The sequence below is a fragment of the Pituophis catenifer genome, unplaced genomic scaffold, assembly GCF_029215685.1.
Source record: "Pituophis catenifer annectens isolate HBS135680 unplaced genomic scaffold, rPitCat1.0.hap2 SCAF_10, whole genome shotgun sequence".
Taxonomy (NCBI): Eukaryota; Metazoa; Chordata; class Lepidosauria; order Squamata; family Colubridae; genus Pituophis; species Pituophis catenifer.
In genome coordinates, this window is record NW_027256890.1 from 16,475,210 (window position 1) to 16,502,159 (window position 26,950).

At 55.3% G+C, this 26,950-nt stretch overlaps 1 protein-coding gene across 1 annotated transcript; it reads left to right on the forward strand.

Annotated features, from left to right (window-relative positions):
• The first annotated feature begins 813 nt into the window (after positions 1-813).
• On the forward strand, positions 814-25,509 carry SEZ6L (seizure related 6 homolog like). Its single transcript, XM_070951382.1, has 17 exons — positions 814-1,189; positions 13,668-14,282; positions 14,595-14,728; positions 15,823-16,012; positions 16,843-17,028; positions 17,112-17,277; positions 17,842-18,008; positions 19,279-19,473; positions 19,548-19,686; positions 21,113-21,309; positions 21,395-21,589; positions 22,067-22,258; positions 22,447-22,641; positions 22,827-22,859; positions 22,957-23,071; positions 23,204-23,306; positions 23,900-25,509. The coding sequence occupies exons 1-17, from the start codon at positions 814-816 to the stop codon at positions 23,927-23,929; spliced, it is 3,228 nt and encodes a 1,075-aa protein (XP_070807483.1). The 3' UTR covers positions 23,930-25,509.
• The last annotated feature ends 1,441 nt before the right edge of the window (positions 25,510-26,950 follow it).

A 26,950-nucleotide genomic window follows, 5' to 3' on the forward strand; every position in this document is an offset into this window, starting at 1 on the left:
CTGAGCTGCCCATGGAAGCAAGGGCAGGAGAAGACCTTGTGGGTTGTTGCCATTGATTTCCCATCCCCATCAGTCCCTCTTTTCTCTCTGGCTAAGCTGGCCAGATTTTAATGAGGAGGGAGGGTCTGCTGGGAGGACAATTAAGACACAAGGAGGCCCTGAAGGGCCCTGTGGTCAGCAAGCCTGCTGTCGCAAGGACGGTGTGATGGGCTCGAGGGACACAGCCTTGGAACTGAGTCCCACTGGATGGAGATGAGCAGTTGAGAGGGGAAGAAACAGAAGGAGCTGTAGCCAACGTCCTTCACCCAGGCCTGGCTCAGGATAGTCTGTGCTGTCTGGCCAAAGGGTGCTGGGCTTAAAATCCAGGCCTGGTGCCATCCAGATCTGGGCACCCTTTTTGGCTTGGGCATGGAAGCCACTTGCCATGTCTTCTTGGGAGAGGAGTGTCCCTCTTCCCAGGGCATCTTATAGCTTCAGAACTTCCTTGTGGTCTCTCATCCATCCCTGCTGGGTGCCTTTGAGATCAGCTGTGGTGACCAGGTGTCTCTCCAGCCTGATCCGGGGTTTGTCCCCCTGTGGGGAGATTTCCTCAGAGAAGAAGCTTGGATCCTGCCTGGCTGCAGCTGCCTTTGCTAAGCCTCTGCTGCTTCCAGCCCACGGAGAGAGGGGAGTGGGGACCCACCAGGCTTTGGAGAGGATCCTGGTCACAAAGACCCGCTTCTGCCTTTCAAGGGCCTGGGGGTGGTGGGGGAGTGAGAAAAGGAAAAGGGCTTCTCCTCCCACCTCGAGCAGAGGCTTGAACTGCGGCAGCGGATGGGGTTCGATATACTCTGCACGCGCTCAGTGGCCTTCTTGCCTCTTTCCTCAGACCGGCTCCGTCGCGAAAAGCTCCGGTTGAGCCCCGGCTTTTTCCTGCGGGGCGGGCAGGAGGCGGTGCAGAGCGGCAGCCCATCGCTCCCCCCTCCCGCAGCGCCAGCTCGGATTGGCAAAGGAGGGGCTTCGTTGCCGCGGCCGCCACCGCCACAAACCGGGCTGCGCGAACAGGGAGCGGCCGTTCGGCTCGGCTGGAGAGCAGCTTTTCGCGGGGAGCGGGATCCCAGCACCATGACGGGGCCCCGGGGGCTCGCGCTTCTCCTCCTCCTCCTCCTCCTCCGCCTGCTAGGCGGCCGCACCGAGAGGACCCGCCAAGGTAGGACCAAGCGGGGGGTGGGGGTGGGGGTGGGGGGCAGAGGCCGTTCATATCCTCGGGGAAGCAGCTACGGCGGCCCTCTTCGGCTCAAAAGGAGCCCTCGAAGCCCTTCCCGACCGCCGACTTGGAGCCCCGCAGCCCTAGGGCGCGGGCGGGCGGGCGGGCGGCTTCTGAGTCGCGGCACCCCTGCCCATCCCGGGCGCAAGTTCGTAGGCGAACATCAAAGCGGGGAGACCAGGCGGAGCGGGGAGGGGCGGGTCGCTGCCCCGCCTGAATACGGGCTCCCCTTGGCTTCGCGGCATTGGGAGGACCCCCGCCCTGTGTGCCTGTGCTAGTGGGGGGCCCGCCGCCGCTCAGGATCGCCTGCTTTCAGCACCAGGGCGCCGGACAGCGCCGGCCTCGCAGTTCCTCCCTGCCCGGCCCGAGCGCCGGGGAACTTCTCTGCCGCCCCCGCCCCCCCCTCCCCCCGCAGCCAAACGTGTCCTGGAGCCGCGCGGGAGGAAGCGGCGGGTCGTGGCTCGTTCAAGATCCGCGCTGACGCCGCCGCCGCTCAGCAGCCAGCGCGGGCGAAGGTAGGCGCGCTCGGGTTGGCCGCCTCCGGTACCGGGACCTCGCGAGGCCTCTGGTGTGGTTGGAGTGTTGGGGGGTAGCCGAGGTCGGGGGCGTCTGGAAGCTGAAGGGACCACTCGGCATTTCTGTGGCTGAGGCCGGAATTCGCCGGCGCGCCCCATGGGATCCCCATCCCGGGCGGCAGGGAAGGGCGGACTGCAGGGAGATGGGGCCGGATCTACGCCCCCCCTCCCTCTGCGTCCAGCTCGGGGGAGCAACAGGCTGATGCAGAGGATCCCTTTCCCGGATATAGTTTCTGTCGTGAGAAAGACAAGATGAAGGGGTGGGGGGCGAGGAAAGATGGGAGGGTTGGAAAAAGAGGAGGGAGGCCTAAGTCCCATCCCCCAAATTGGGCTCCAGAGGAGCCGCCTCCACCGAACTCACCAGGCGGACCAAAGTCCTTGCAGCCCGCCTCGGATTCTGTGTGCACCTCAAATCAAAAGGCCTTGTTGACTCTGGCGTTTTCTTTCTAACGTTCCCGACAGTTCATTTTATTTCTTTTATTTCTTAGACTTTTGCCATTCCCAGGTGACAGTTCAAAGCTGGGGCTGGTATCTGGGGGCACCTTCCTCCCACAGGGAAAAGGGAAGGTGGGCTGGCTTTGCAAAGACCTCCCCCCCCAATTAGTCCGGTCTGACAGAATTCTTGCTTTGGTTCCCCCCCCCCCCGGCCCCCCAAGGATGGTGACGTGCTTCTGTTGGGCTCGTCCGGAAGGGCAGGTTGCAGCCCTTTGCAGGAAGTTTTTGATGCGCTTAAATGATCTGACATGTTTTTAAAATGCGTGTTTAATCACATTATTCTGGTGAGTCTGAGCACAGCCGCGTCAGGCGGAGGAGGGAGAGAGGATTTGGGAGGGAAGGTGGGGGTCCCCAGTTGGTTCTTCTCCCTCTGAACTTCTTCCTTGCCTTCACGGCCGTTTCTGAATGGTTCACTTCCTGCTGCAGAGCAGGAGCCCAGGTGGGCAAAGGGGGAGGACGTGTGTGTGTGTGTGTGTGTGTGTGTGTGTGTGTGACATGAAGCAGCAGCAAATTGCTTGTGGCTGGAGTTCAGTGTGGCTCACAAGGAGATGTGCCTGGGGTTTTCAGAAGAAGGCTGAAAACCCAGCCTTTGAGGCTGTGACCTGGGCTCTTTTTGCACCACCATTTCCTTTAAGCAGAAAATGGTTGCAACATCTAGGCTGTCTCCCCCAATACTTTTGGGGTTGGCTCGAGCAGGGCTGTAGAGGGCCCTGAGCGGCCCTGAGCCAGAAATTGGGAGACGGTGAGTTCTAGTTCTGCCTTATGCATGAAGCCGGTTGGGTGACTTTGGGCCAGGCGCTCTCTCCAGAACCAGGAAGAGGAGGCGAGGGCAAACCACTTCTGAAAATGGTGCCAAGAAAACCAGAGAGGCTGGTCCAGGCCCCAGGCAGGAGTCAAGACTGACCTGGAGGCACCCAAGAAAAGAGGAAGAGTGGAGAGAGACACAATTTCCCAGGAAGAGTCAATTCCTTGGCTACTGGGTGTGATCTGCTGTCCCTGCAACATGATTCCCGGAGGGGACAGTTCCAAGATCCAAGAGAATCAAGAAAGCCATTTTGAAGGTCTGCAATGAGATTGTTCTGGGATCAAATTTGCTATACAGCCTTAACCCTGCACTCTTTGGGTTGTGGGAGAGTTGGCATCCTAAACAACCCTAACCCTAACCCACCCAAAGGTTTGCCCACATGGTGCCTCCTGGCGGGACAAGACGATGCAGGAGTCTTCAGCTGGAGCAACCGGGGAGGGTTTTGGAGCCGCCTTGGGGGGTATTTCCATGCCGGTTGTTTTGCAGCCATGACATTGGCAGCCTCTCAGCTTCTCTCCCTTTTAAAGGGCAGCAGGTAGCCTGTGACCTCTTGAATGCCCAGGTTGAAAGGTGGAGGGGAAGAGGAGGAAGATCAGAAAAGAATTAAATGGCCATTTTTGTGGACAAAGCATATCAGACAAAAGACGGGGGTTTGATTCTTCGGCCCCTTCCCATTCCTTTGGCCAGATGCAAACAAGTTGCAGAACAGGCGTGCTTATAGGAAGCAGAAGCACAGCCTTGGTTCTTCCTAGCTTTTAAAATCAAAGGACCGAAAGGGGGAAGTGAAGGGGAGGCGAAGGGGGGGGGGGGGACAAGAGCAGCTGCTCACCAAATGGAGGAAACTGACGCACTGGTGACCAAACCAGCAGTCACACAATGAAATGATCAAATTTCTCTGGATCGAAAAGCTGCCCAAGAATTTCAAATCCTTTTTCTATCTTCTCTGTATGCAGGCCAGGAACAGGAAAGTGGTGCAAAAGGCATCCAGGTGAAAGCTGCTGCCTGTGTGGCCTCTTTGTTTAGATGGGCTTTTGCCTGGGACCCTCTTCTCTTTGGCTTCTCTCTATGATGGTGTAAGGGCCGTTGGATTCCTCGGGGAGAGGTATCTGCAAAGGGGTGGGTGGGGTACAAAGGAAGGGAGTTTGTCAGTCGCAGGAGAGGGGGTGGGCTGTACCGCACCCACCCTGCCATGATCCCTTACTTGGATGCCAAAAGTTTGGGGGAAGGCCAGGACCTTTTTAAGGTCCCGCTGATGAAGAGGCCAGAGCAGGAACTGGACTTGCCCAACCATGAGAGGCTGGGCAGGCAGGCAGGGAAGTGGCCAGGCGTGCTGGGCCTTTGGGAAGAGGTTCTCCTGTGTCCAGCTTGCAAAGCCACTCGGCTGCCAGGTGAATCAGCTCCCATATGCGTCTGTTTTAAGGGCGTAGATTGGCTGCTGCTCTCTCAGCTGGAGCCAGGCCAGCTCTATCCTTAGCCTGAGGGAAACAATTGCTTCAGACAGCAGCTCAGCTGTATCCTCAGAGCACCCTGGCCAGGATCAGGAGAAAGTCGGAAAGCCCTCCTCCCCCTTCCCAGGGACTTTTGAACATCCGGTAGCCCCCTCCCCACTTTGAGAAGTTCCTCTGGTGGCAGAGCTGAGCTGAGAAACGGGCCAAACTCTCCAAGGCTCAGAGTCCTGTCCTTGCTTTGGAGAAGCTGAGCCCCTCCTAGAAACCCTTCCCCCCTTTGCCCTCTCCAGATCCAGCCCAGCCCTCTTGCCTACCTGTGGTGTGGATGGAAAATGGCCTCACCTTCTCTGCTGCCTCCCAAATTGCTTCTTTCCTGCCTTGGAGAACTTCCCAGGGAGGAGCTGGGTAGGCAGAGAAGGAGGGCTGCTTGGAATGAAATCCGTCCAAGGAAAAACGGGAGAGGACACGTCTTTCGAGGTCCACCCTTGGTCCTTTGGTGCATGGCCTTCACACAAGCCACCATACATCCCAACATCTCCTCCCGGGGAGCTGGAGGAGAACTCCAGCTTTCCACCCACAAAATCTGGTTATGTTTCACACTATGCAAGCCTTGCGGATTATGGTGTGGCACTGACTGCCCCGCTGAGCTGGGCAGGGCAGGGCTTTCTCTGTGGCCGCCCAGCAGAGGTTACAGAGGGGAGGCCTTCCCGGAGCAGAGCCCCCTCTCCTTTTTCACTGTCTCCGACGCTCGGCAGTGGGGAACTGGCTTCATTTGAATTCCCGCCAGTCACAAACACTGATTTCCCCCAGATTTTACGCTGCCAAAGAGGACCTGTTAGCAGACCTCCAGCTGCCAGTCTTTTCCGTGCAAGCCTCTTGGCCGAGAGAGGGAAGCACTCCCTGGATGGGCTAATAAATGGTTAAGTGTGCATTTCATTACTCCTGCAGCAGCACCGGAGCGGTGGACTAATAATCCGAAGTCCCCTCAGTTTTATTAATACACAGAACGCCCTGCAACCATCTGCTTAATAGGTTTTCATCTCTGAAAGCTGCTGCAGGCTCTGTGTTGTCACTAGGAATAAACCCACTTAGCACCACTTTGTAGTGCACTGGGGCCGTTGCTGGGCTTCTTAGGCTTATTCCTTGGAACGGAAGACCTCCAAAGGGCCGGAGAAGGCCAGATCCCCTCTGCTGCCGCTTCCTCGGAATGAGCAGGACTTTGCTTTTCTCCCAGCCAACCCACCTCACCCTGCAATACTTTTCAGACTTTATCTGGGAGGGGGTGTCTTCATTTTAAGACCCTAGCTCCCCTGGAGCCATCCCCTTTGCTTTCTGACCATCTTGTCCAGCAGAAAAGGGGCTCAGAGGCAGAGGGAACCGCAGGCAAAGTGGCAGAGCTGAGCAGTTGGAACTGACGGTCAAAACGATGCAGAAGAAAAGTGCCGTCTCTGTCGCGTGCCGTCATTCCTCCAGACGCCTCCTCACGATGAGTGTGATTACCGCTCAGGAGGGCTCCAATGGAATATCGATTGGATTTGCTCCCTCACCTGCCAGGAGACGCGCCAGGAGCCAGACAAAGCCAGGAACGTGGTTGGGAGGGAGGAGGCGAGGCCGACGGGCAGAGGTGAGGTGTGTGGGTGGCTGCTGGGCACAGAGATGGTGCTGGCATTTTGTTTACTCCACAGGGGAATTTCCTGCACGCCTGTGGCCTTCTGTGGGGCAGTAAAGGCTGCCCAAGAGCACATCTGGGTGCCCGTGCCAAGAATTGACACAATCGAGAAGGGAGGTTTTATAATGCACACTGTGGGGTGGGGGAGGGGGTGTTTCAAGGTTTTGGTTAAGAAGAGGGTCGTGCTGAGAGGAGGGGGGAGCTTAGAACCTGGGCTCCTGAGCCACACAGAGGGCTGAGCAGAAGGCCGTTGGAAAGCGCTGGGATTTCCTTGGAAGAACAATGGCCCCCTTCTCGGTTTGTATGGCCATGCTGTCCCTTCCCTTCGGCCATTCTTCGGGCACCGTTCAAGGGCCTCTCCCAGAATTATATTTTAGGCAAGGTCCCTCAGCCCAATATGGATGATGATGACGATGATGCAGATTTCTGTGCTGGTCGGTGTGATCTCGTGTGAGCAGAGATCAAATGCGGGAAACTGAGTCGATTATTTGGGACCAGCGAAGATCCCAGCCTCTTCAGAGTGAGCCCGATCCCATTGGCCCAGCAATCTCCTTGGGATAACTAGATGGATTGTTTGTGGCACATGTGGCAAGGGTCCTGGATAAGGGATGGTCACTCCGGACTGGTCAATGAAGACAAGGGCAGGGAGCAAGCTGCAGATGGACGAGTGGTGCAGAAAGAGGAAAGGCCAGGTGGGGGAGAGACCCCCCTCCCTGGCAGAACAGGTGCCTGCTCCTTCCCCATCTCCAAACTCCTCGGACTGTTTGGGCCACTCCAGCCTTCCAGCCTCCGGACAGGCTGCTGAGTTTGGGCTGAGGGTCCAGTGTTGTTCCCCTTGCTGCTCTGGGACCCATGTCTCCATCCGCCTGCCTGGGCTGGGCCTGTCTTGGCCAGCCTTCAAGGCCATCCAGCGGGCATCTTTCTGGCTCTCGGCCTGCCCAGCTCAGCCCAGGCCCCCAGCGGCCCCCTCCCCCCTGGCCAGGCCGGCCAGTTCTCAGCCTGGCCCTACCAGTCCTTGCCACGCAAGTGGCCTCCCTCTCCTGGGAAAGGGCTATCATTATCCTTTCTAATATAATTAAGACCAATTGAGCAGAATAAAAAGTAGAGGTGGTGGAGGCGGGAGAGTCTCCTGTGGGAATCCCAGCTGCCTTCATCCAGAGGAGAAAAGGAAAACCATCTCCATTGTTTTAACTTTCAGAAATTACTTTAATTACTTTAAAGCCCCAGTGAAGAGATTGTGAGGGAGAGAACATTGAAGCACCTGGAGGATGGGGGGGGTGTCCATCCAAGATTTGATGGGCCTGGTTTGCAGAATTCTTTTCTTTTGGAAATGGGGCTATCTTGGAGGAGTCAAATCTGCCCTTTTTAAAAAATGATGAATTTTGACAAATGGCTATCTTCAGATATTTCCACCCCCCCCCCCATGGTCCTTTATTTTAGCATGCAGGGATTTTCTATGTCAATGGTAGAAATATCCAGGCCACAGCAATGAGCCACAGGGGTCCGTAGGCACTGCCCTCTGGCATTTGGCACTGGTGGTTATACTTGGGCAATCATAGACAGAGGTAGTGCTTCCTCCTAACTGTGCGGCTGGTTGGCATCTCATTATCATTCTTATAGTGGTTGTGTGAACGTGGGTGCAACGGGTGAAGATGGGTGGGGCCACATTCCTGCCCTGGATTCCAGGCATTGAAGTGACAGGTGGGCGGGCTGATCTGGGCAAGGTGGGCATCTCCATTTGCGCCCACTTTGAAGTAGTGGCCAGGTCTTTCTGGGCACTGAAACCCCAGGGTGGGTGACCCTGACTAAGCCGTTTCCCTGACCCTCAGGGGGCACCAGCCTCCTTCAGGGTGGCAACCGTGGAAGGCCAGGGAGAGGAGCTGAGTTGGTGAGGGTGCCTGCAAAGGGGCAGCAAAGTCCAGCTGCTTCTTCCTTCCACCCGAGGGCCATGAATGTCAGTTGCCGGCATCCCCAAGGCTTTTGCCCGGAAGGTGCCTGCCCCCTCGGCTGAAGGGAGGCCCCTGCACAGGCCCCACCCGTGTCTCCCCATGGTCCTGAGAAGCAAAACGGAGAAGAATTTGTTCAGATCCATTAATCTCTAAGTCTTCCTGGGGGAGGGGGGCAGCATTTTGCAGGGCACATTGGTGCAGCGAAGACTGGCAAGGCAGGGGTTGGGGAGAGGGGAGGGAGGGGAAGGGGGCTGCCAAAGAGAAGCCAAGAGAAAGTGTCTCCTAGGAAAGGTGCAATGGGGCAGGATAGGTGGGGCAGTATCACATTTTGGTAGGGAAAGCCCAGGTTGTGATTCATAGAAAACCACTGGGTCAGATTTAGAAGGGGCAGTGATACACACACACACACACCCTTTGCAAGGCACTTTTGAACTCCAGCCCCTTCAACCATGTTTTCTTTGGATGACAGTCAAGAAAAGGGGGCAGCAAACAGCAGCTGACAATGTAAAGCAAAAGCTTCTTTTTAGAATCCTCCAAGCAGGCAGTTATAGTTTTCCTACGTGCCAGTTTTAATTTGGTCCCTGCTAAAAGGGGTTGCTGCGGTTTTTTTGCAAGGATTTGCTTTGTTGGTTTCTTGCCCGTGAACCTCTCAAAGAGGTTAGAGGATTTTGTTAATCATAAAGAAAAATAGAAAGCAACAAATATATTTTGCAAAGTGTAAACGGTGAGATTGTCCTGAAATTCGAGTCCGAACAGTTTCAGGAAGGAGGCAGCCTTCCTTTCGCAGCTCTTGTAATAAGTGATTTGAGCGTATTCAGTGGGAGCCTCCCTGGGCGTCTTAGCAGCTGAGTAAAAACAATTCAGGAAGTCTTTTTCATATGCAGGAAGGCTTTTTTTTTTAACCTTCAAACACATTTATGTTTCCAAGGAACTCAGATCAGGGCTCCTGTGTTCTTTTTCCTTCCTGTTGCAGCGTTACAACCCTTGTAGATTTGGACGTGGCTGTGGGCCCAAAAAGGGGGTTCTTTTTCCTAAAAACATTCACAAATTTAAGAAAAGCATAAAAATCAACGAACCAGACTAAACCACAACAAACAGTACTTCTATCATCCTAAACAAGTCTAATCATCAAAACCCAAGTTAAAATTTAGTTTCTTTCCAAACAGAAAAGAAGCTAGACAGTCTTCTCTTTAACCAAAGCAGTCAACCAACAAAGCTTCAGCTTGACTGAGCTGAATTAGAACCTGGGTCTTGCAATGCCGTCGCCCAAGCCGGCAGCCCCTCCCCCCCAATTGAAAAAGAGCATCCATTGAAAAGATGCAAGTAATGTCTTGAGCCCTTTAAAAACTCCCTTCTTTCCTGCAAAATAGCAGGATCTCATGATCCTGAGATCATTCAAAGACCAGGATTTGAATTTACCAAGGCAAGTAAGTCTCCCTCTGGATTTAGCTTGGGGCCAGAGAGGTTTTCTGTTTTGTTTCCTAATTTTGCAGAGGAGTGGGGAAGCTGCCGAGAGTCCCTTGAAGTCTGAGTCACTGGCAGTTTTTGCTCATCAAGAGGGATGTGGGACAATGCTGTGCCTCCCCTTCATTACTGTTGCCATTATCCAGTTAATTAATCTAGCCAAGAGAGCCGAGATGGGAAGGTTCCTGCACAAGGCAACGGGGATGGGCTGACCTAGAAAACGCTCTTGCAGAAGTGACTTTAAGCCCCACTCAGTGCAAGGAAGAAGGAAGAAGGGCTGATCAGTCGGGTCTCTGAGACTTTCAGTTTCCAAATTGCCATCATATTTCATTCTCTTGCGCAGAAGGACTGTGTAATAGCCACCTACTTTTAAAGCGCAGCAGCTCCTTGGGTGAAGGGAACCTGGAACAGGCACGCTCTTGGGAGTCCCCACCCCACCCCATTTCAAGGCAAGGAAGCAGCTCTTTGAAGTTGGCCCCTTCTGCCTCTCGGTGGGGTGCAGGGTGGCCCCCTGGGTCTTGGCCAGTGGCTAAGAAGCAGCATCCTGTTCTGTAAAGATGCAGGAGAGTTCATTAAGAAGATAGCAACAGAGTTTATTTAAAAAGAAAGGAAAAAAAAAACAATCCACACATGTTAAGCTAGCAAGTGTACAACTAGGATGCAATCAAACCTGAGAACAAAATCCTTAGATGGGGGATTCAGTTACAAACCTTATCAAATTAGGGCTGGCCTAATTTTTAAATTTTTTAAATTTTTTAATTTTAATCTGAATTTTAATGGGGTATTTAAACTGTTGGGCCAAATTATTTAATTTATTTTAAATTGCTTTTAAATTTTGTATTTTGTGTTTTTATTTTTGGCTGTTCACTGCCCTGAGTCCTTTGGGAGAAGGGCGGTATATAAATTTATAAATAAATAAATAAATAAATAAATAAATAAATAAATAAATAGCTGAGGTGGCGCAGTGGTTAGGGTGCAGTACTGCAGCTACTTCAGCTGACTGCTAGTTCAGCAGATCAGAGGATCAAATCTCACTGGCTCAAGGTTGACTCAGCCTTCCATCCTTCTGAGGTGGGTAAAATGAGGACCCAGATTGTTGGGGGCAATATGCTATTTAGTATACTGTCTTTGGTGTAAGCTGCCCAGAGTCCTCGGAGAGTGGGCGGCATAGAAATGTGAATAATAATAATCATAATTTCCTAGCCTGATTTTCTTACCAGGAATGGTCAAATGCTGACAAGCAGGATGCGAAGGGCACCTCTGCTGCTCCTGGGTGTGCCTGGTCAGGCTCCGTTCAGCCCTCCCTGCAGCTGGCGGAGGGTCGGGCCCCGAGCCAGCAAGTTCTGGTCCCAGCCATTGTCCTAAACTGGGCCGAAGGGCTGATTCAATGGAAGCTTTTGTTGCCAAATTGTGTTGTTTCCCTTCTCTTCCAACGCAATGATGGCCTTCTGGGCAGGCTGCACTGTCAGAAGGGCTGGGAGGTTCTTAGGAAGTCAGATTCTGAGCTACACTCTGATCCAGAGACCAGCCTTGGCCCCCATTAGGTTCTCCCCCCCCCCTCCCTCCAAAGGAGACAGGAGTGATCTATGGTATTGTTTTCCAGAGATAAGCGGGAACAGAAGATCTATTAGTGGCTGGAAGGCAGAGCCAAGATTAGACCCTGCAAGGCTAGCTTAATTATCCCTGGCAAGAGAAACACACAGCATTTTATCAGTGAAGCCGGGGAAGGAAAGGCGAGGGAGGGACCCTCAACCAGCAAGTGTGGGCTGAGTGGGTTTCCAGTTGCTCCTTTGGCTTGCCTGGGGGACTGACACGTCTCTTGCCGGCTAGCCGATGATCGTTCTGACCTTTGCCTTCACCTTGTCTGCCTTGCTTTGCCACTTGGCCAGGCTTCCCAACTATTCTGTGCACGCTTGCATATCCAGGCAGGTAAAGTCAGCGCTTGATCGATTCCTGGAGGATGAGCCATCACGAGCTGTTAGCTGGGGGGGGGGGGGAGACGGAGCCTCTGTGGTTGAGGGCAGCCTGCCCAGGAGAGGCCGGAGGAAAAGGGCCTCTGGTGGGTTCCTCCTGCTGGCTCCCTATAGGGACAGGGTAGATGGGACCCAGGGGCTGGCTTGGAATTGGGGCGGCTGAGCCAGGCCCATCTGCTGGGCAACACAGCTTTGAAAGGCTGGGGTCCTGCCCCTAAATAAGGCTCCAGTTTAAAACACAGGGCCAAGCAAGAATGCCAGCGCTGCTGCCCACCGGGCCAAACCATGACACAGAGGGGCATCCACTCGCTGGCCCAAGGGAGGGGGCACCTGGCGGGAAGCCTTGGCTGAGTGGGAAAGAAGATTGTGGGTGGGTGGGGGATGGATAACAAAGAGTGCAAAGGTTCCTCCCCCCCCACATGTTTCTAATTGAAGTGCTTGGGAAGGCTCATGAATCCCCCATTTGTCTTGTGGGATGCTGTTCCAGCCAGCCAAACGGGGGTTGGGGGCTCCTCCAGCGCTCAGAGCAAGAGAGGGCTCCTCCCCCAAGGGATCTAGGGATCTCTGCCCACCTGGCAGGAACCTTGCCCCCTCGCCCTTTAGGAGCCAAGCTGGCCCTGCAAGGCTCGAGGCAGCGAAAAGGGAATCTGGCTCCTGATCGCTTCCGTTTCTGCCTCCTTGAGCTGGAATTTGTTTCAAGGCTCCTCCAGCCCCCCCCCCTGCCCACCCACCCTCACACCTAGTGAGAAATTGGTCAGTTTTTTAGAGGCTGTTATTCTAAACAATAACATTCGCTTTTCAGAATGGTCACACAAAGGAAGGGGATTATTTTTATCACCACAGGGGGAAACCTCTTTGTGTTCAGGTATACTTTTCCCCCCACCCCTTTCTCAGAAATAGGATCATAGGAACTCTGCCCCCCTCCCACCTTAATCTCTTTTAAATGCACTTAGCAAAGGACTCTCTGAGGGTTGCGATTTTTAGCAGGCAAAGTGTGGCAGTTTAGCTGTAATTACTTCCACTTCCCACAGAGTCATTGCATGGCGCCCCCTGCTGGCAGTTAGAGAAAGGCTTGGCAGCGTTGCCCCTCGCTGAGCATGAAAGGCAGCACTAGAGAAAAGGGAAGTGGGGAGGCCCCCCCTCTTTCCAGGGGCGTTTGGTTAAAATGATAGGCCTTAACTTAAAGACAAGGCGGGAGGGGTGAAGATGCCACCTGTCCTCTTGTGGTAGGCCCTGGCCTTTCTGCAGAAGCCTCTCTGAGGACCCCCCCACACGAAGGACCCTCTGCACCTGGGGGAGGGCCTAAGGGAGGAGGGCCACGGGACCAAACGGCCAGCTGTGATTTTACTTTTAACCAGTGATGCTTGGTGCGGGGAGGGATGCACACCTTGCCTCACTCTCCTGAGCTATCAAACTAGCACTGTTCTTTCTAGAAGTTTCTGTCCTTTGCAGCAGCTGTTGCGGGGATCCCGGCCTTCCCGGGAGCAACCAGCTCAGCTCAGCTCTGGGCTCGAACGTCTCCTTGTGCCTCCACCGCCTCCTCTTCTTTCCGTAGCCAGCGTCCCTTGCCTCAAGGGCTGCTTGTCCCCAGATAAATCAGGATTTCATAGCAATTAATCTCTGGGCTCCCACGGCAGTGATCAGACGGCTGTGGACAGGTTTCATTAAGAGCCCGCTCTCTGTAATCAGGAACACCTCGCTGGCTTTCTGCAAAGGGGGGGTGGGGGGTGGCATGTGACTGTAACTGAGCTGCTTTCCCCCTCCAACTCTCTCCCAATTATAAGGTAGCAGGTTCATGGAAACTGCCCATGGACTCTCTTTGCCCATAACCTTGTGTTTTTTTACAAGAGCCAAGAACCACCTGTTTCAAATCTTCCACCTGGACCTGGTGGGGCCCCTCTGCCAATGCTCTGGAGCCAGAACCGGCCCTGCCTGGAACCCCTTAGATGCCCACAGGAGCCCAGTGTGTCTCTCCCCCCCCCAAGTCTTCTGGTGCGGATTTATCTCCAGTTGACAGAATGGCTCCTTTTCTCCCCTTTTCAGCTCCAGGCATAAACTCTGCGGGGAAGCCCACCAGCTCATTTTCCCACCGTGAGGAGCTCACAAGTAGCACCTTTCTCAGGAGGAAGACGGGGCCCTCCAGATACCCCACCCCGGAGAGTCTGAAGCAAATGCCAGAAGAGTCCCTGGATGCTCTGGCTCCCAAGCTGGCCTTGCCCTCAAAGGGGGCCTCCTTGGGGCCCACCGCACGACCAACCCCTCCTGCCAGGAAGAAGCAGGAGAACCAGCGGCTGAAGCTGGCCACCAACCCCAGGCCCTTTGTGGAGAGCCGGCAGCCCCCGGAGGATTTGGGGGAAGGGCTCCCCGCATCTCTGGATGAGAAGCCCACTGTGCCTGTGGGGGATGGCAGGGAAAGCAGCCTCGGTGTGACCAGCCATTCTTCGCTCCAGATCTCTCCTTTCACAGTTCTGCCAGCGACCCGGGGTCCCGGTACTTCTCCTCGAGGGGTGACTGAGACCCTTGAAAAGGAAGCCGTGATCCTGCCCAATAGCCCACCTGAGAGTGCCGAGGATGAGGTTGTGAAGGGGGGATCTTCCTCTAGGGAAGAGGGCCAAGAAGCGACTTCTGCCATCGTGAGCCCCCCAGAACAGCTGCCGAGTAAGTGATCTCTGCCCCGCCTGAGCCAGCTGTCTCCCCATTGCTGCCCCTGCCTTCTGCCTGGTCTTTTGTTTCTCCATCCGCTCTGCTCATGGGAAGGGTTGGGGGGGGTCATGGATGCACCTTCCAATGCATTTTGCCGGAGCCCTTTCCCTTGGTCTGCCCGCCTCCTCCGAGACGTGGGCTCCCAGCCCAGGACTCCCCAGTACCCAGTAAGGCTCCCTCCAGGCCTGCTGGGGGGCTGATCCTGGCTGCTCTCAGTTGCTCTGCAAGAGGCCAGGTGAGAGAGCTTTCGGCTGGCCTCCCTTCCAGGTCTCTGCAGCATGAATTTCTCTGAACCGGAGGGCTACATCGACTCAGCCGAGGCTCCGCTGGTGCCCCAGAACGACTTTCTGGAGTGCACCTTCCGTGTGACAGTGTACACCGGATATGGTGTGGAGCTGCAGGTAGGAAGGGCTGCTGGAGGGCTGGCATGAGAGGGGGCTGCTGAACTGGGTGAGCCTTCCCTTTTGAACACACCTAGCTATTATGGCTAATGAGGGCACCCTGGCCATGGGCTGCCTCCCTGGGCACCTGACTTCCCACCCAGTTGCAAAATGTAGCCTTGAAATGGGACCCAGAGAAATTGCGGCTCAATCTGGAGCCTTCCGGAGGGTCTTACATCCTCCCTCCTCTGCTGCTCATCCTGGGAGTTGTAGTCCTCCGCCACATCCAGAGGGAAGCAGGGTTGGGCGAGCCTGCTCCAAGGGAAATACCTCTCCAGTTACATTCCTATGAGGCACCCAAAGACTAATGGGCAGACTCCCTCGTGCCAGCTATGACCCCGAGGGCATTTTTCTCCCCACCCATGTGGTTCATCATCCAGAACAGATTCCTGATGCTGTGTGGGGTCTCTATCTTTGCTCTTTTTTGCTTGCCTGTCAGGCCTGGAGAGCTGGGGCTGCTGCAATTTCTGGGGCTGCTAAAGCAGGACATTTCAGGTGGCACAAATGCCAGCCTGAGCAGGAGCAAAGTTTTCAGAGGCTGCTATGCAGAGCAGGAAAATCCTTCAGGTGAAGGAAAGAACCATGGAGCTCATTCAAAAGAAAAGGGAACCTGCCCCGCCCCGCCCCATCTATTTTTTTTTATTAAAAAGTTTTATCAAATATTACAACAATTTTTCCCCGTCCCTCCTCCCCCCCTTCCCTCCCCCACCCCCCACCCGTCCCCCATCCCCCCTCTCCCTCCAACCCCCCTCTCCCCACCCCGGACTTCCCAGAGCAAATACAGGGTGTAACATTTAACAAACATAAACTAAAATATGCTAACTTTCTGTAGGCTCTTAATTCCCTCTTGCTCTTTAACTCCCCTTTCAACTAACACCCCGCCCCATCTATTGGCTCCCAGACCCTTCGTTTGGCTGCTCCACCCCAGGGGGTCAGGCGCCTCAGTTCAGGGCATAATTATACATCCACCTGGTGGAAATCCTTTCCCCCCCTGAGTCAGGCAGCTCTGGAATTTTGGATTCCTCTCATCTGACGGGTCTCTTCCCAATGTGCAGGTGAAGAGCGTGAACCTGTCCGAGGGGGAAGTGCTGGCCATTCGCGGGGAGGACGACGGCCACTTGGTCACACTGGCCAACCAGACCCTCCTGGTAGAAGGCCAGGTCATCCGCAGCCCCACCAACACCATCTCGGTCCTCTTCCGAGCCTTCCCGGATGGCCTTGGGACTTTCCAGCTGCATTATCAAAGTAAGCTGGTTGGGACAGCCCCCTCCCCATCCAAAATTTCCCCCCCTCAAAGCTTCCTTGCAGGCCTTCCTTTTCAAAAGCAGGAGCTCGTTCACTGCCTCTGCCTCCTGCCAAGGCTCAGAGGGTTCTAAAGAAGGCCTGAGATGCCCCACCAGACATGGCCCCACCTTCTCTGGAAGAAATGGGGCTGCCCCACAGCTGAGCCTTTCACAGGGGATGACCAGTCCCTCCGGCCTGGATAAGGGCTATCGGCTCAGGCGAAGTTTAGGGACTCTGCAGCCGAAGGAAAGGGACTTTTTGCTTATTTGAGGGGCTTCAGCCCATCATTCTTGCTGGCCTGTTTCCCAGACAGGCAATTCACCTCCATGCACCTGCCTGTCATTTCTTCCTGGAACAAAAGGTGCAGGTGTGTTTAGGGAGAGGCCGAAAGGGAAGCAGGCGTCCTTTGCGCTTGCAGAGAGGGCAAAATGGCTTAAAAGCCTTTCAGTGCAGATGGTGCCCTGTGGCACAGAGGGCAAGGGCTGAGGTGGCATGTGGGGCTGTGGGAAGGGAGGGGGCTGCGGGCAAGATTTCCAGGAAGCCCTGGGGGGTGTTCAGAGGAGAGCCATCCTAGGTGGAAGAGTCCTGGTGAAATCTCTGGGTTGGGGTGGGGGGGGGCATTCTTGGCTCAATGCAGCCTCTCTGGTCCAGCTCCCCTCCTCATCGTGCAGAAGACCTCCAGGGCTTCCAGAATGCAGAGAGTCGGTTGGCAGCATTCCTCCGTTCCGTGCTGCTTGGCAAACGTTCCCCCGCCTGTCATTTTAACGTCATCTGCGCAATTTTCCCAACAGTATTTATGCTGAGCTGCAGCTTCCCACGGAGGCCCAATTTCGGGGAGGTGGCCGTCATGGGCCTGCACTCGGGGGGCCTGGCTCATTTTAACTGCCACCTGGGCTACGAGCTGGAGGGGCCCCAGAGCCTGACCTGCCTCAATGCTTCCAAGCCGCACTGGAGCGCCCCGGAACCTATCTGCTCAGGTATGGGGGATGGGCGGGCAGTGGTGGCCAGAGGTAGGCAGGCCACGCTTTGACCAACTGCCCCCCCTTGTCTCTGCTTTCAGCCCCCTGCGGAGGCACCGTGCGCAATGCCACCATTGGCCGCATCTTGGCACCAACCTCTCCGAGGAGCCCCTCGGGCAGTGTGGCTTGTGTGTGGATGGTCAGCGCCCCTGAGGGGCAGAAGCTCCACCTGCACTTTGAGAGGCTGGTCCTGGGGGGCAAACAACGGTGAGGTTGTGGGGTGAGAAAAGGCTGGGCTGACGTTCTCTGAGAAGCAACAACAGTGGCAGCACAAAATGTCTGCCATGATTTCTAACATTAAGCTGGGTGCTTCCAAAATCAAATCCTGGTGCTGTTTTCCACCAGCTTGCGCATTAGCTGTCCAAAAATAAGGATCCTTCTCCAAAACACATCTGGAGCATTTGGCTCCCCAGCACTGAAGTGGCAGGTGCTGATGTCCAAAGGAGCAGCTTTTCTAAAAATAAAAATAAAAATAAAAACGAGGAACTGGTAGACAGACAATAAAACAACTTTATGAGCTGTGCTGAGATTCCAGAGTAAAACATCCGTTAATGACCCCAGAAAACATGGCAGTTTCTCTGGCATGCCTTGGCAGACTTTGCCCCTCTTGTACTTGAAGTTCCTGTAATGTGACCCCAGGAACCGTAGAGCAGATTCAGAGGAGGAAAGAAAAATGAGTTCCCTCCCAGCTGGACTGGGTGCAAGGGCAGCGAGGTGACCCCCGAGGACCATCCCCCCCCCAACCTTGATCTTGTTGTCCTTGTGCTCCAGAATGGTGGTCTATGGCGGAGAATCGAACCGCTCAGCTGTGCTCTACGCTTCCCAGCAGGGCAGCAACGTGCCCTTCGAAGGAGTCATCAGTGAAGGAAACTCCTTGCGTGTTGACTTCACCTCGGACGACCCCGACGGAGAGCCCACCTTCAACATTCGATTCGAAGGTGATGCGCCTCATCCTGCTTCTCAAACTGGTCAGACGGGGGTGGGGGGGAGGGAGCCGGAGGGGATTTTTTCCTCTCACTACTCAAGGTGCCAAATTAAGGCAAGGGCAAGGGTGCAAACCTCCCTGTTCCAAAAGGGGCAGGTCAAGGCCCCAGAGGGCTGCTTGCAGTGGGGCCAACCCTCCCACCTTGGGGCTGGGGATCAGGACCAACTGGAGGCTGCCCATTGGGTGAAGGTACCAAGGAAGCCGGACTCTCTCTGCAATGCTTGGCAGACTGACCTCTCCAGAGGTCTCCTGGTGGGTGAGGTGATCCTCGAATTCCTCCAAAGGCTGGATCAGCCCCCTCCCCTTCTCAGTCCCTCTGCCTGGCGTGGAGGGGGGGCAGCTCAGCCTCCCTCCCATCATCTGGAGGGAATCTAGCAGAGAGGAACACCGAGAACTCCCAGCTGCTTTGGAGCTTCTCAGAAACAGGAGCAAAATGTCTGGAGGAAAATCAGGTTGCTGCAGATGACATGAAGGAACCCTTGGCCAAGGCACTCTCTTATCTCTCAAGTGTGGAGTGCTAATTTTCTGGCCTTTATTGCTTCTGATGATTACTTACTGCATCATCATTATTGCTCCATCCTCCTTTTTCATCTTTCTCTCCACTTAAAATTCTGCCACGGTGAACATAATTTGATTTTGCGCTGTCTGCAGGCTGCGTCTCCACACCCAATCCAGCCTGCAGCCCCCGTTCTCTTCCCCAGATCCTCTGCTCTTTCCCTGCCTGCCTCAGGAACCCTCTGCCACTCAGGCATGCCCAGAGCTCTGCCGGCACCCACTTGGTGCCCTGCAGGACTCTTTGGCAGCAACCAGCACCTTGGAGAGCTCCTGGAGCTCCGCAAGTCCAGGGAAGCGCAACAAATCCTGAGCTGAATGGGGCAGGTTGGCTCAATTTCCTGGATCAGATCAGGGTTGAAAGATAAAACGGTCGGCTGCACATGAGCAAAAAAAGCTGAACCCAAACAGTGAATAAAATGGACAGTTTAATTCAACTGATGGAATCAAAACACAAATTGAATTCTTCTAATTTCCCAGCAAAAATTAGTTTCAGTTCAGACCCCTCTGCAAAATATTTGCCCCCAGCCTCAGGCTGCTTCCTGGCTGGACTTGGCCCATTCCTTGCACCAAAAGGACCCATTGGGTGGAGAACCGCAAGGCCTGCCTGCAGAAGGGGGTGCTGGGGGTTCTGTCTGTGCCAGTCCTGCCCTTCTGTGTCCCCTCCCCAGCCTTTGAGAAGGGCCACTGCTACGAGCCCCACCTGCAGAATGGCAACTTCACCACCTCTGATGCCACCTACAACCTTGGAGCAATCGTGGAGTTCACCTGTGACCCCGGCCACAGCCTGGAGCAGGGGCCAGCGGTCATTGAGTGCATCAACCTCAGGGACCCCTACTGGAACGACACGGAGCCCTTGTGCCAAGGTGGGTCATGTCTGAGCAGGGGGTGCCTTGAGGGGGGGGCTGTGGTGGGGGCATCCTGACTCTTGGCCTTGCAGCCACCTGCGGAGGAGAGCTCTCCACGGCAGCTGGAGTCATCCTGTCCCCCAACTGGCCAGAGCCCTATGCGGAGGGCGAGGACTGCATCTGGAAGGTTCACGTGGAGGAGGAGAAGCGAATCTTCCTGGACATCCAGCTGTGAGTATTTCCCCCCGCTGGGGGGGGGGATTTCATGCATCTGTACTCAACATTGGGGAGGGACAGTCTGCACTTCCAAAAGGCTGTTGGGGAGGGGTTGCTGCCTGCTTGCAGAGTGAAAGTGGGGCTGTGTCAAGGTTGGGGGAGGAGCACAGGCAAATCTGCTTGGTGGTTTCCCTTGACTGGAGTTGCCTGTAAGCCACAGCCACCGATCTGGCCACCTCTCCCACAAAGGCATCCCATCACACAAAAGGCAATCTCTGGATTTGCAGCCCCTGGGAGCACAAGCTCTTCCTGTCTCTTGCCTCACACACACATAATGCACACAGACCTCACAGCCAATTAAAGCCTCACTTGGGACTTGCGATTCCTCCCTGCAGAAACCTCTGTGTGGCTCTTGATAATCCAGCTTGAATGACAGATCCTTTGATCGTGCTTTCCCCCCCACCTATGGCAACACAGAGTGTTGGAGGAAAAGTCTGCCAGAACTGCTTTCTTCTCTCTAGCAACGCAGCATCCCTGATCTTTTGGGGACGTTTCCCTTGTTTTCCCCTGCTCTGGATTAAGATGGATCCAAGCAGATGGATGGGCCCATGGCCACTGCTGAAGAGAAGGGGCTGCTCTTTAGAAGGGAACAACACTGTCCCGTCACCCTGGGGTGGTAAAGGTTTTGCTTTCCAAGATGCTTTGGCAGAGCTGCCCATCCCCTCCTTGCACCCCCACTCCCATCCCTGTGTGGCTGCTCAGAATCTGCCAGCCTCGGCTGACCTTGGAGTGTCCAGAAAGAGGAGAAGTGACCAGGAGCACCAATGGCAGTCCAGCAGGCTCCGTGCTGCCCAACCCTAACCACTCCTTGGCTCAGAAAAGCCTAATGCAGTTAAAGAAATGGGGGTGGGGGGAGGCTTTCTTTAGTCAGCTGGCAACCCCAGGTTTCTCCCTTCAATTTCTCATACACAAGTCTCAAGTAAATATTGGCATTCCTGGGCTAGCAGCTCCCTCTGCTGGCCAGCAGAAGCATCGTGGAATTGACAGCAGCAGGCAGTGTGGCAATCCAAAGTAAAACGTTTTCTGTTCACTTGGAGCTCAGGGCACCAATCTGGGCTGTGGATAATGGGTTCGGCCAAGGAAAGACTGCAGCCGGCAGCTATTGTGCTTACAGCATCCAAGAACCCTCCTATCCAGGAACAGTCTATCTGTCGGTGGCAAGAGCGGGAAAGGGTGCCGCCATCTTGATTATAAGCTTCTCAGGGAGTCCTGGTAACCGGGGCCAGCTGCCTCCACCCCCTCTCTCTAGCCAGGGCTCCTCCGGAGGGAAGGGAGAGAAGTTGCTGGCAGCTGCTGATCCCAGGAGATCCCCGCAGATCTCAGCAGGGGCTCCCTGATGACCCAGCAAGGCCCTTCCCGCTCCCCTCTTCTCTCCCTGCAGCTTGAACCTGAGCCAGAGTGACATCCTCACGGTCTATGATGGGGGTGACCTCAACAGCCACATCCTGGGCCAGTTCCTGGGCAGCAGCGGGCCCCAGAAGCTCTACTCCTCCACGCCCGATTTGACCATCCAGTTCCACTCGGACCCGGCCGGCCTCATCTTCGGGAAGGGGCAGGGCTTCACCATGAGCTACATCGGTGGGTGAGCCTGGGCTTCCTTGGGGTGCCCCACCTTTTGGCCAGGGAGCCTTCCTGTTGTCACCAGGGCCTTTTCTGGCTGCAGAAGCCTCGCGGAACGAGTCCTGCTCAGACCTGCCAGAAATCCAGAATGGCTGGAAGACCACTTCTCACACGGAGCTGGTTCGGGAGGCCAAAATTACCTACCAGTGTGACCCAGGCTACGATATTGTTGGCAGCGACACCCTCACCTGCCAGTGGGACCTCACCTGGAGCAGCGACCCCCCTTTCTGCGAGAAAAGTATGGCCTTGTCCAGATTTAATCCCCTCTGTGGCTGTGAGTTGCACTGAAGACACCCTGGTCGTCTTCCTGCTCTGCTCCTGCAACGTTAACCAGAGTTTCGGGCAGGGGAATTCAGTTTTTCAGCCATTCTTTCTGCTGTTACAGCCACAGGAGCCCAGCTGGAGAATGGATTGGCAATCCCAGGCTGTAGAGGGTAACGGAGGGAGAAGAAGGGCAGGCTGTCTTTAAGTCCTGTGGTAGCCGTAAATGGGGAGTCAGGCACTCTGAAACACACACACAAACCACACATACACAATGGGCTGTGCTTGCAAAGAGCCATTTTTAAAGACGCAGGAGAGGCAGCTGCTTTGACCTGGTTTTATGGGGAGGGTCAGGACTGTACCTTGAGGCCAATGCAGAAGGGGGGGAGGTGCCGGACGGTCTGGCCTGAGCCTGTCGGGGTGCTCCAGCCTGGCCTCTTGCTTTTCGCCCTAGTCATGTACTGCACAGACCCCGGAGAGGTGGAACACTCGACCCGCTTAATTTCGGACCCGGTGCTCCTGGTTGGCACCACCATCCAGTACACCTGCAACCTGGGCTTTGTGCTTGAGGGGAGCTCCCTTCTCACCTGCTACAGTCGGGAGACAGGAACCCCCATCTGGACCTCGAGGCTGCCCCGCTGCGTGCGTAAGTCTGGAGCTTGTCTAGCAATGGCGTGCTTCTCCCATGTCTGCTGCCCAGGACGCACTCACTTGTTTGCGGGCATGCAAGAAGGAACTGGATAAGGGTAGAGAAGGGTCATCGGGAGTTGCATGGAATAGGTCCCCCCAGGGCTGGCCTCCTTGCTAACCCATTCCCCGATTCCCTCCATGCAGCAGAGGAATCCCTGGCCTGTGACAACCCAGGTCTCCCCGAAAACGGGTACCAGATCCTCTACAAACGCCTGTACTTGCCGGGCGAGTCGCTGACCTTCATGTGCTACGAAGGCTTCGAGCTGCTCGGGGAGCTGACCCTCAAGTGCATTTTGGGGCAGCCCTCCCGGTGGAGTGGGCCGCTCCCCACCTGCAAAGGTAGCTCCCCTCGGCTCTTGGGGCTGCTCTCCTGGGCTGCCCCCTCTTGACAACAGGAGCCCTGCAACTGAAAGGGGAGGGATTTTGCTGGGGGGGGGGGTCAGAGGCAGGAGCCCAAAGCTCAGTTAGCTATCATGCCTCCCCCTGCCCAACACACACCGCTTGACTCCCTGCCTCTCTTCCAGTCAACCAAGACAGCTTTGAACATGCCTTGGAAGGTAAGTCTCAGCCAGTCCGCCCCCTCTGCCCGGGGGATCTGGGCACCTGGGAAGGGCAGGCTGTGCCAGGGAGCCCTGCAGCCTTTTGTCTCTTTAGTAGCAGAAGCTGCTGCAGAAACGTCCTTGGAGGGAGGCAACATGGCACTGGCCATCTTCATCCCCGTTCTTGTCGTTTCCTTGCTGCTGGGGGGCGCCTATGTCTACATCACGAGGTAGGAAGGGAGGGAGGGTCTCCTGTTGGCACACACAGCCACCATGCATGCTCTCCCCTCCCAGCTTCTGGCGGCTTTTCTCTCTGGAAGCTGGGCTGAGCCACGGAGGCTTTGCTTTCTTCTTCCCTTCAGATGTCGCTACTATTCCAGTCTGCGGCTGCCCCTCATGTATTCACATCCATACAGCCAAATCACGGTGGAGACGGAGTTTGATAATCCAATTTACGAGACGGGGGTGAGTTGCTAAACGGAGGCTGCCAGACCTTGAGAAGCCAGCCTGGAAAGCAGCAGGTCCCTGCTGTCTTCCACCAAGAAGGCCACCGGACACGTTGCAAAGCCACGTCCAATTCAAACACGGCTTCCTTTTGGCTGGGGGGGGGAGCTGTCCGTGTGGTTGGGGGGTAGCCACATCCTGGTGCCCTCAGAGTGGCCAGAGCAGGAAGGGGACAGGGAAATCCCCATTGTTCTTTCCCCACATGGAAAAGTCACAGCACCCTGTGACTGGACCGGTGGGTCTGCCAGGGCTCAAATCAACATGAGTAGCCACTCCATTTCCTTATTTAAAAAAAAATACACAGTGAGAGAAAACTAAAAAATGCAGGACATTCTACTGAGCGTGTAGTTGGCTGTTCTCCCAAATTTAACCCAGCAAGGGACGCATCCAACTGCTCCCTTCTTCAGGTCAACCTCACAATCAGATGAGGTTGCCTTTTCTGCCCAAGTGTTGAATTTAAACCCCTCAGGCATTTAAAGCCAAGAGTTTCTCTTCAAACGGGTCGTCTGAGAAGATTCCTCAGTGGCCGGTGCCCTCTCTCTCTCTCCCCACAGGAAACCCGGGAATACGAGGTGTCCATCTGAAGCAGCCCGACACACCCCACCTCGACTTCCACCCCCAATATCTCCTCAAGGGACCCACTTGGAGATGTGGTGGAATCTGCCCGAGAGCTTGAACCCGCTGCTCTCCTTTCGCTTTCCATCCAGCTGTGCCCACTTCTTCCTCCTTGTCTTGGTGGACCCTCCCTCAGTGGTCTCTCAAGCCTCATGGCGGGTGCTGAGCTCAGGTTTTGCTGGCATGGAGCTGAGTCCACTTGGCAACGCAGCTGCTCATGTGGCCAACCACAAGGGACACCCTTGTTTGGTTCTTCTTCTGGGTCTTGTGGATGTGTTTTGCAAACCTGCAAAACTGAGGCTCCCTCTGGTGAAGGAGTGAGACTTGGCTTGCCCACTGTGGCCAAAGCTCCGACTTCTTGGCAGGGCAGCTCTTCTCTTGGCCTCCTCTGGGCACAGCTGGTACCATTTCTGCCTCTGCCTGAATGGGGCAAGGAAGTAGAGCCGCCAGGGGAGACCCAGAAGCCCAGTCAAGGGAAACTCATGCCAAGGCCTTTTCCCATTTTTATTTCGAGTGTGAGGTATGAATTGCAGCAGCCCCTTAGTCCGGATGAGTGAGGAGGAAGAAGATGAAAAGCAGGGGCTTTGGAAGATGAAGGGCAGAGGACCTTTTGAGGGGGGCTCTCGGACATGGTCCTTCTGAAGAAATCCTTGGCCGTTGCAACCTCTCCTGGCCCTGATAATGTGCTGCCTCTGGGCAAGTTCCCCTTTGCACTGGAGCATTCTTTGCGAGCTTTGGCAAAGGCAGCCCCTGGAGATCTGCTATCAGAAAGGATGGAGAGAGGTGGTGGATCAGGCCATTGTCCCACCCACCTGGTCCCTTTCCCAAGCAGAACTGCTAGTGATCCAGCTCATTCCAGAGGCCTCTGGCACTGCCACCCACCCACCAGGTTGCATCAGGAGCCCCGGGAACCTAAAGGTGACTTAAAATGCAGGGGTGAGAGGTCAGCTGGATGAGCTACAAGAACACCTGAGACAGGCTGACACCGCCCCCCACCCCACCCGTGCACACACTTGGAGTTGTGTCCAGGACAAACACCCCCCCCCCAAGTGACTTGGCTGCTTGTCCTGCTGGACGCCTCTTCGTCGGGTTTTAAGGAGGAGAAAGAGAAGGGCCAATGGGCTCCCTGCTGCCCCTCTTTCCATGGAAACGTGATGAGGACAGAAGACTTTGCCCCTCAGCCCCCCCTCCCCTGCTCAAGCCCACTCTTGTTACCTGGATGAACTGGAGGAGGAAGATATTGGGCTGGTTTATCCCCGTCTTTGTAAAAACAGTGAAAATGTAACCATGACGATTTTTTTAAACATGTCTGTTTTAGATTAGAAATCCAAGCTGGTACATCTCTGCAGGTGTCAAGGATTTGGGTGTGTGTGGGTGGCTGTGTTTTTTCCCTCCTTTTAAAGCATACAGGCCGCCCTCCCCCCCTCCCTTCCCCTCCTGTGAAAGTGTATTGTGGTTTGCGAAGGCTGGGAAAGGCAGTGTGCCAAGAAGCAAATGTACACAACTTCTCTCCTTTTATAAGTGTGATGGGATTAAATATTTTTGAAGATGACGTGACCTCTTTGGACAGGGCCAGCATTGAGTAAGCGCACCGATGACGGTGCTGGGTTCTCAAGTGAGTGGGAAAGCGCCTTCAGTGGTTCTGAGCTGCTCCCATCGATCGTGCTTGGGGTAATCCTAACAGCGGTATTGGGTATTGTCGGCACCTGACAGCTTGAGTGTTTTTGAGCCAGGGTGAAGACACAGCAACAACACGGCTTCTCAGCTGTGATCTTTCCTCTCTAGCAAGAAACCCAAACCTCTCTGGCTGCCTCCCTCCGCAGCTGCCAGCCTTCCAGGGCTTCCTTGTCTTAATGGTGCAAAATCTATGCAGTGTCACGGAGTTTCTCACGTGGTCATGCAAGACACATAAAGCAGGCAGGAGGCCACGTGCATCTCACCTTGCTGGTTTAGATCAAGCTGGCGAACAAGCAGGGCCCCTAAACCTTGGATTGGAAGGGCCCTGGGGGTTCCCCAAGCAGGAAAGAAACGGCCCTCCTGGGAAACCTGCCTCCTTTTCCCCAACTGGGAGGGGTCCTGAGAAACTCTGGGGGGGGGGGGGACAGGAACCCCCTGCTGCCTGACCTTCCAAATGACACATCCAGCAGGGTCAGTTGGCTCGGCCTTCATCGCAGTCGAGCATCCAGCATGGCCCTTTCCTACCTGAAGATCATGTCCCTCCTCACAGCCGAGCTCAGAGCAGGGAGGGGCATCTGGGGGCTTGGCTGGCCCTGCTGCCTTGTGCTGGTGCCAGCCTTGCAAAGGGTACCTGTCTCGAGAGAGGTTCTTGGACAAACACGGGGGCATCTGCGCTCTTTCCCTCTCCCACATCAGAGGGAAGAAAGGTTGGGAGCTGTTGCCAGCCTTGTGAGGGGAAACCTTGGGGCACTGAAGCCGCAGTCTTTGCTCAAGCTCTGGGGCTGGAGGGAGAGTAGCTCCTGGGACAGGACCTGCTTCCCTGGCAGAGCCACAGGTGGAGCTCCTTCGCAAGGCTCCAGCTAGGCTTCTGCGCCTCCTTTTCCTGGGCTATGGGGATAGGCAGTTAATCTCCTCCACTTTGAACAAGCACTTCCCCCCATTAACAGTCATGGACCACCCCAAAGGGTCTTCAAGTGAGGGGAGGATGAGGAAGACACCCCCCCCCCCTTTTATGCTGCTCTCCTGGCAGTCCCAGGAATCCTTGGGCTTGGGTACATGGAACCTGGCCCAGCCCAGCTTTACAGGCAGTTGTTGGGGGGGGGGAAGTGGCTGGCTGGCCATGCCGTCCTGCAGCTGCGCCAACCAGGAAGTCTGCTCTCCTTCCCGAAAGGCCACCAGGAAGGGGCCGGGGTGAGAGCGAGCCACTGTCCACGGGCCTTTGCTCTCCTGCCTGGGAGCAGCCGAGAGGCTGGCCGGCACTTTCAGTCTGATGGCTGAACAGAAAAGAGCAGCTGGGGTTGTCTGGTTGCTAA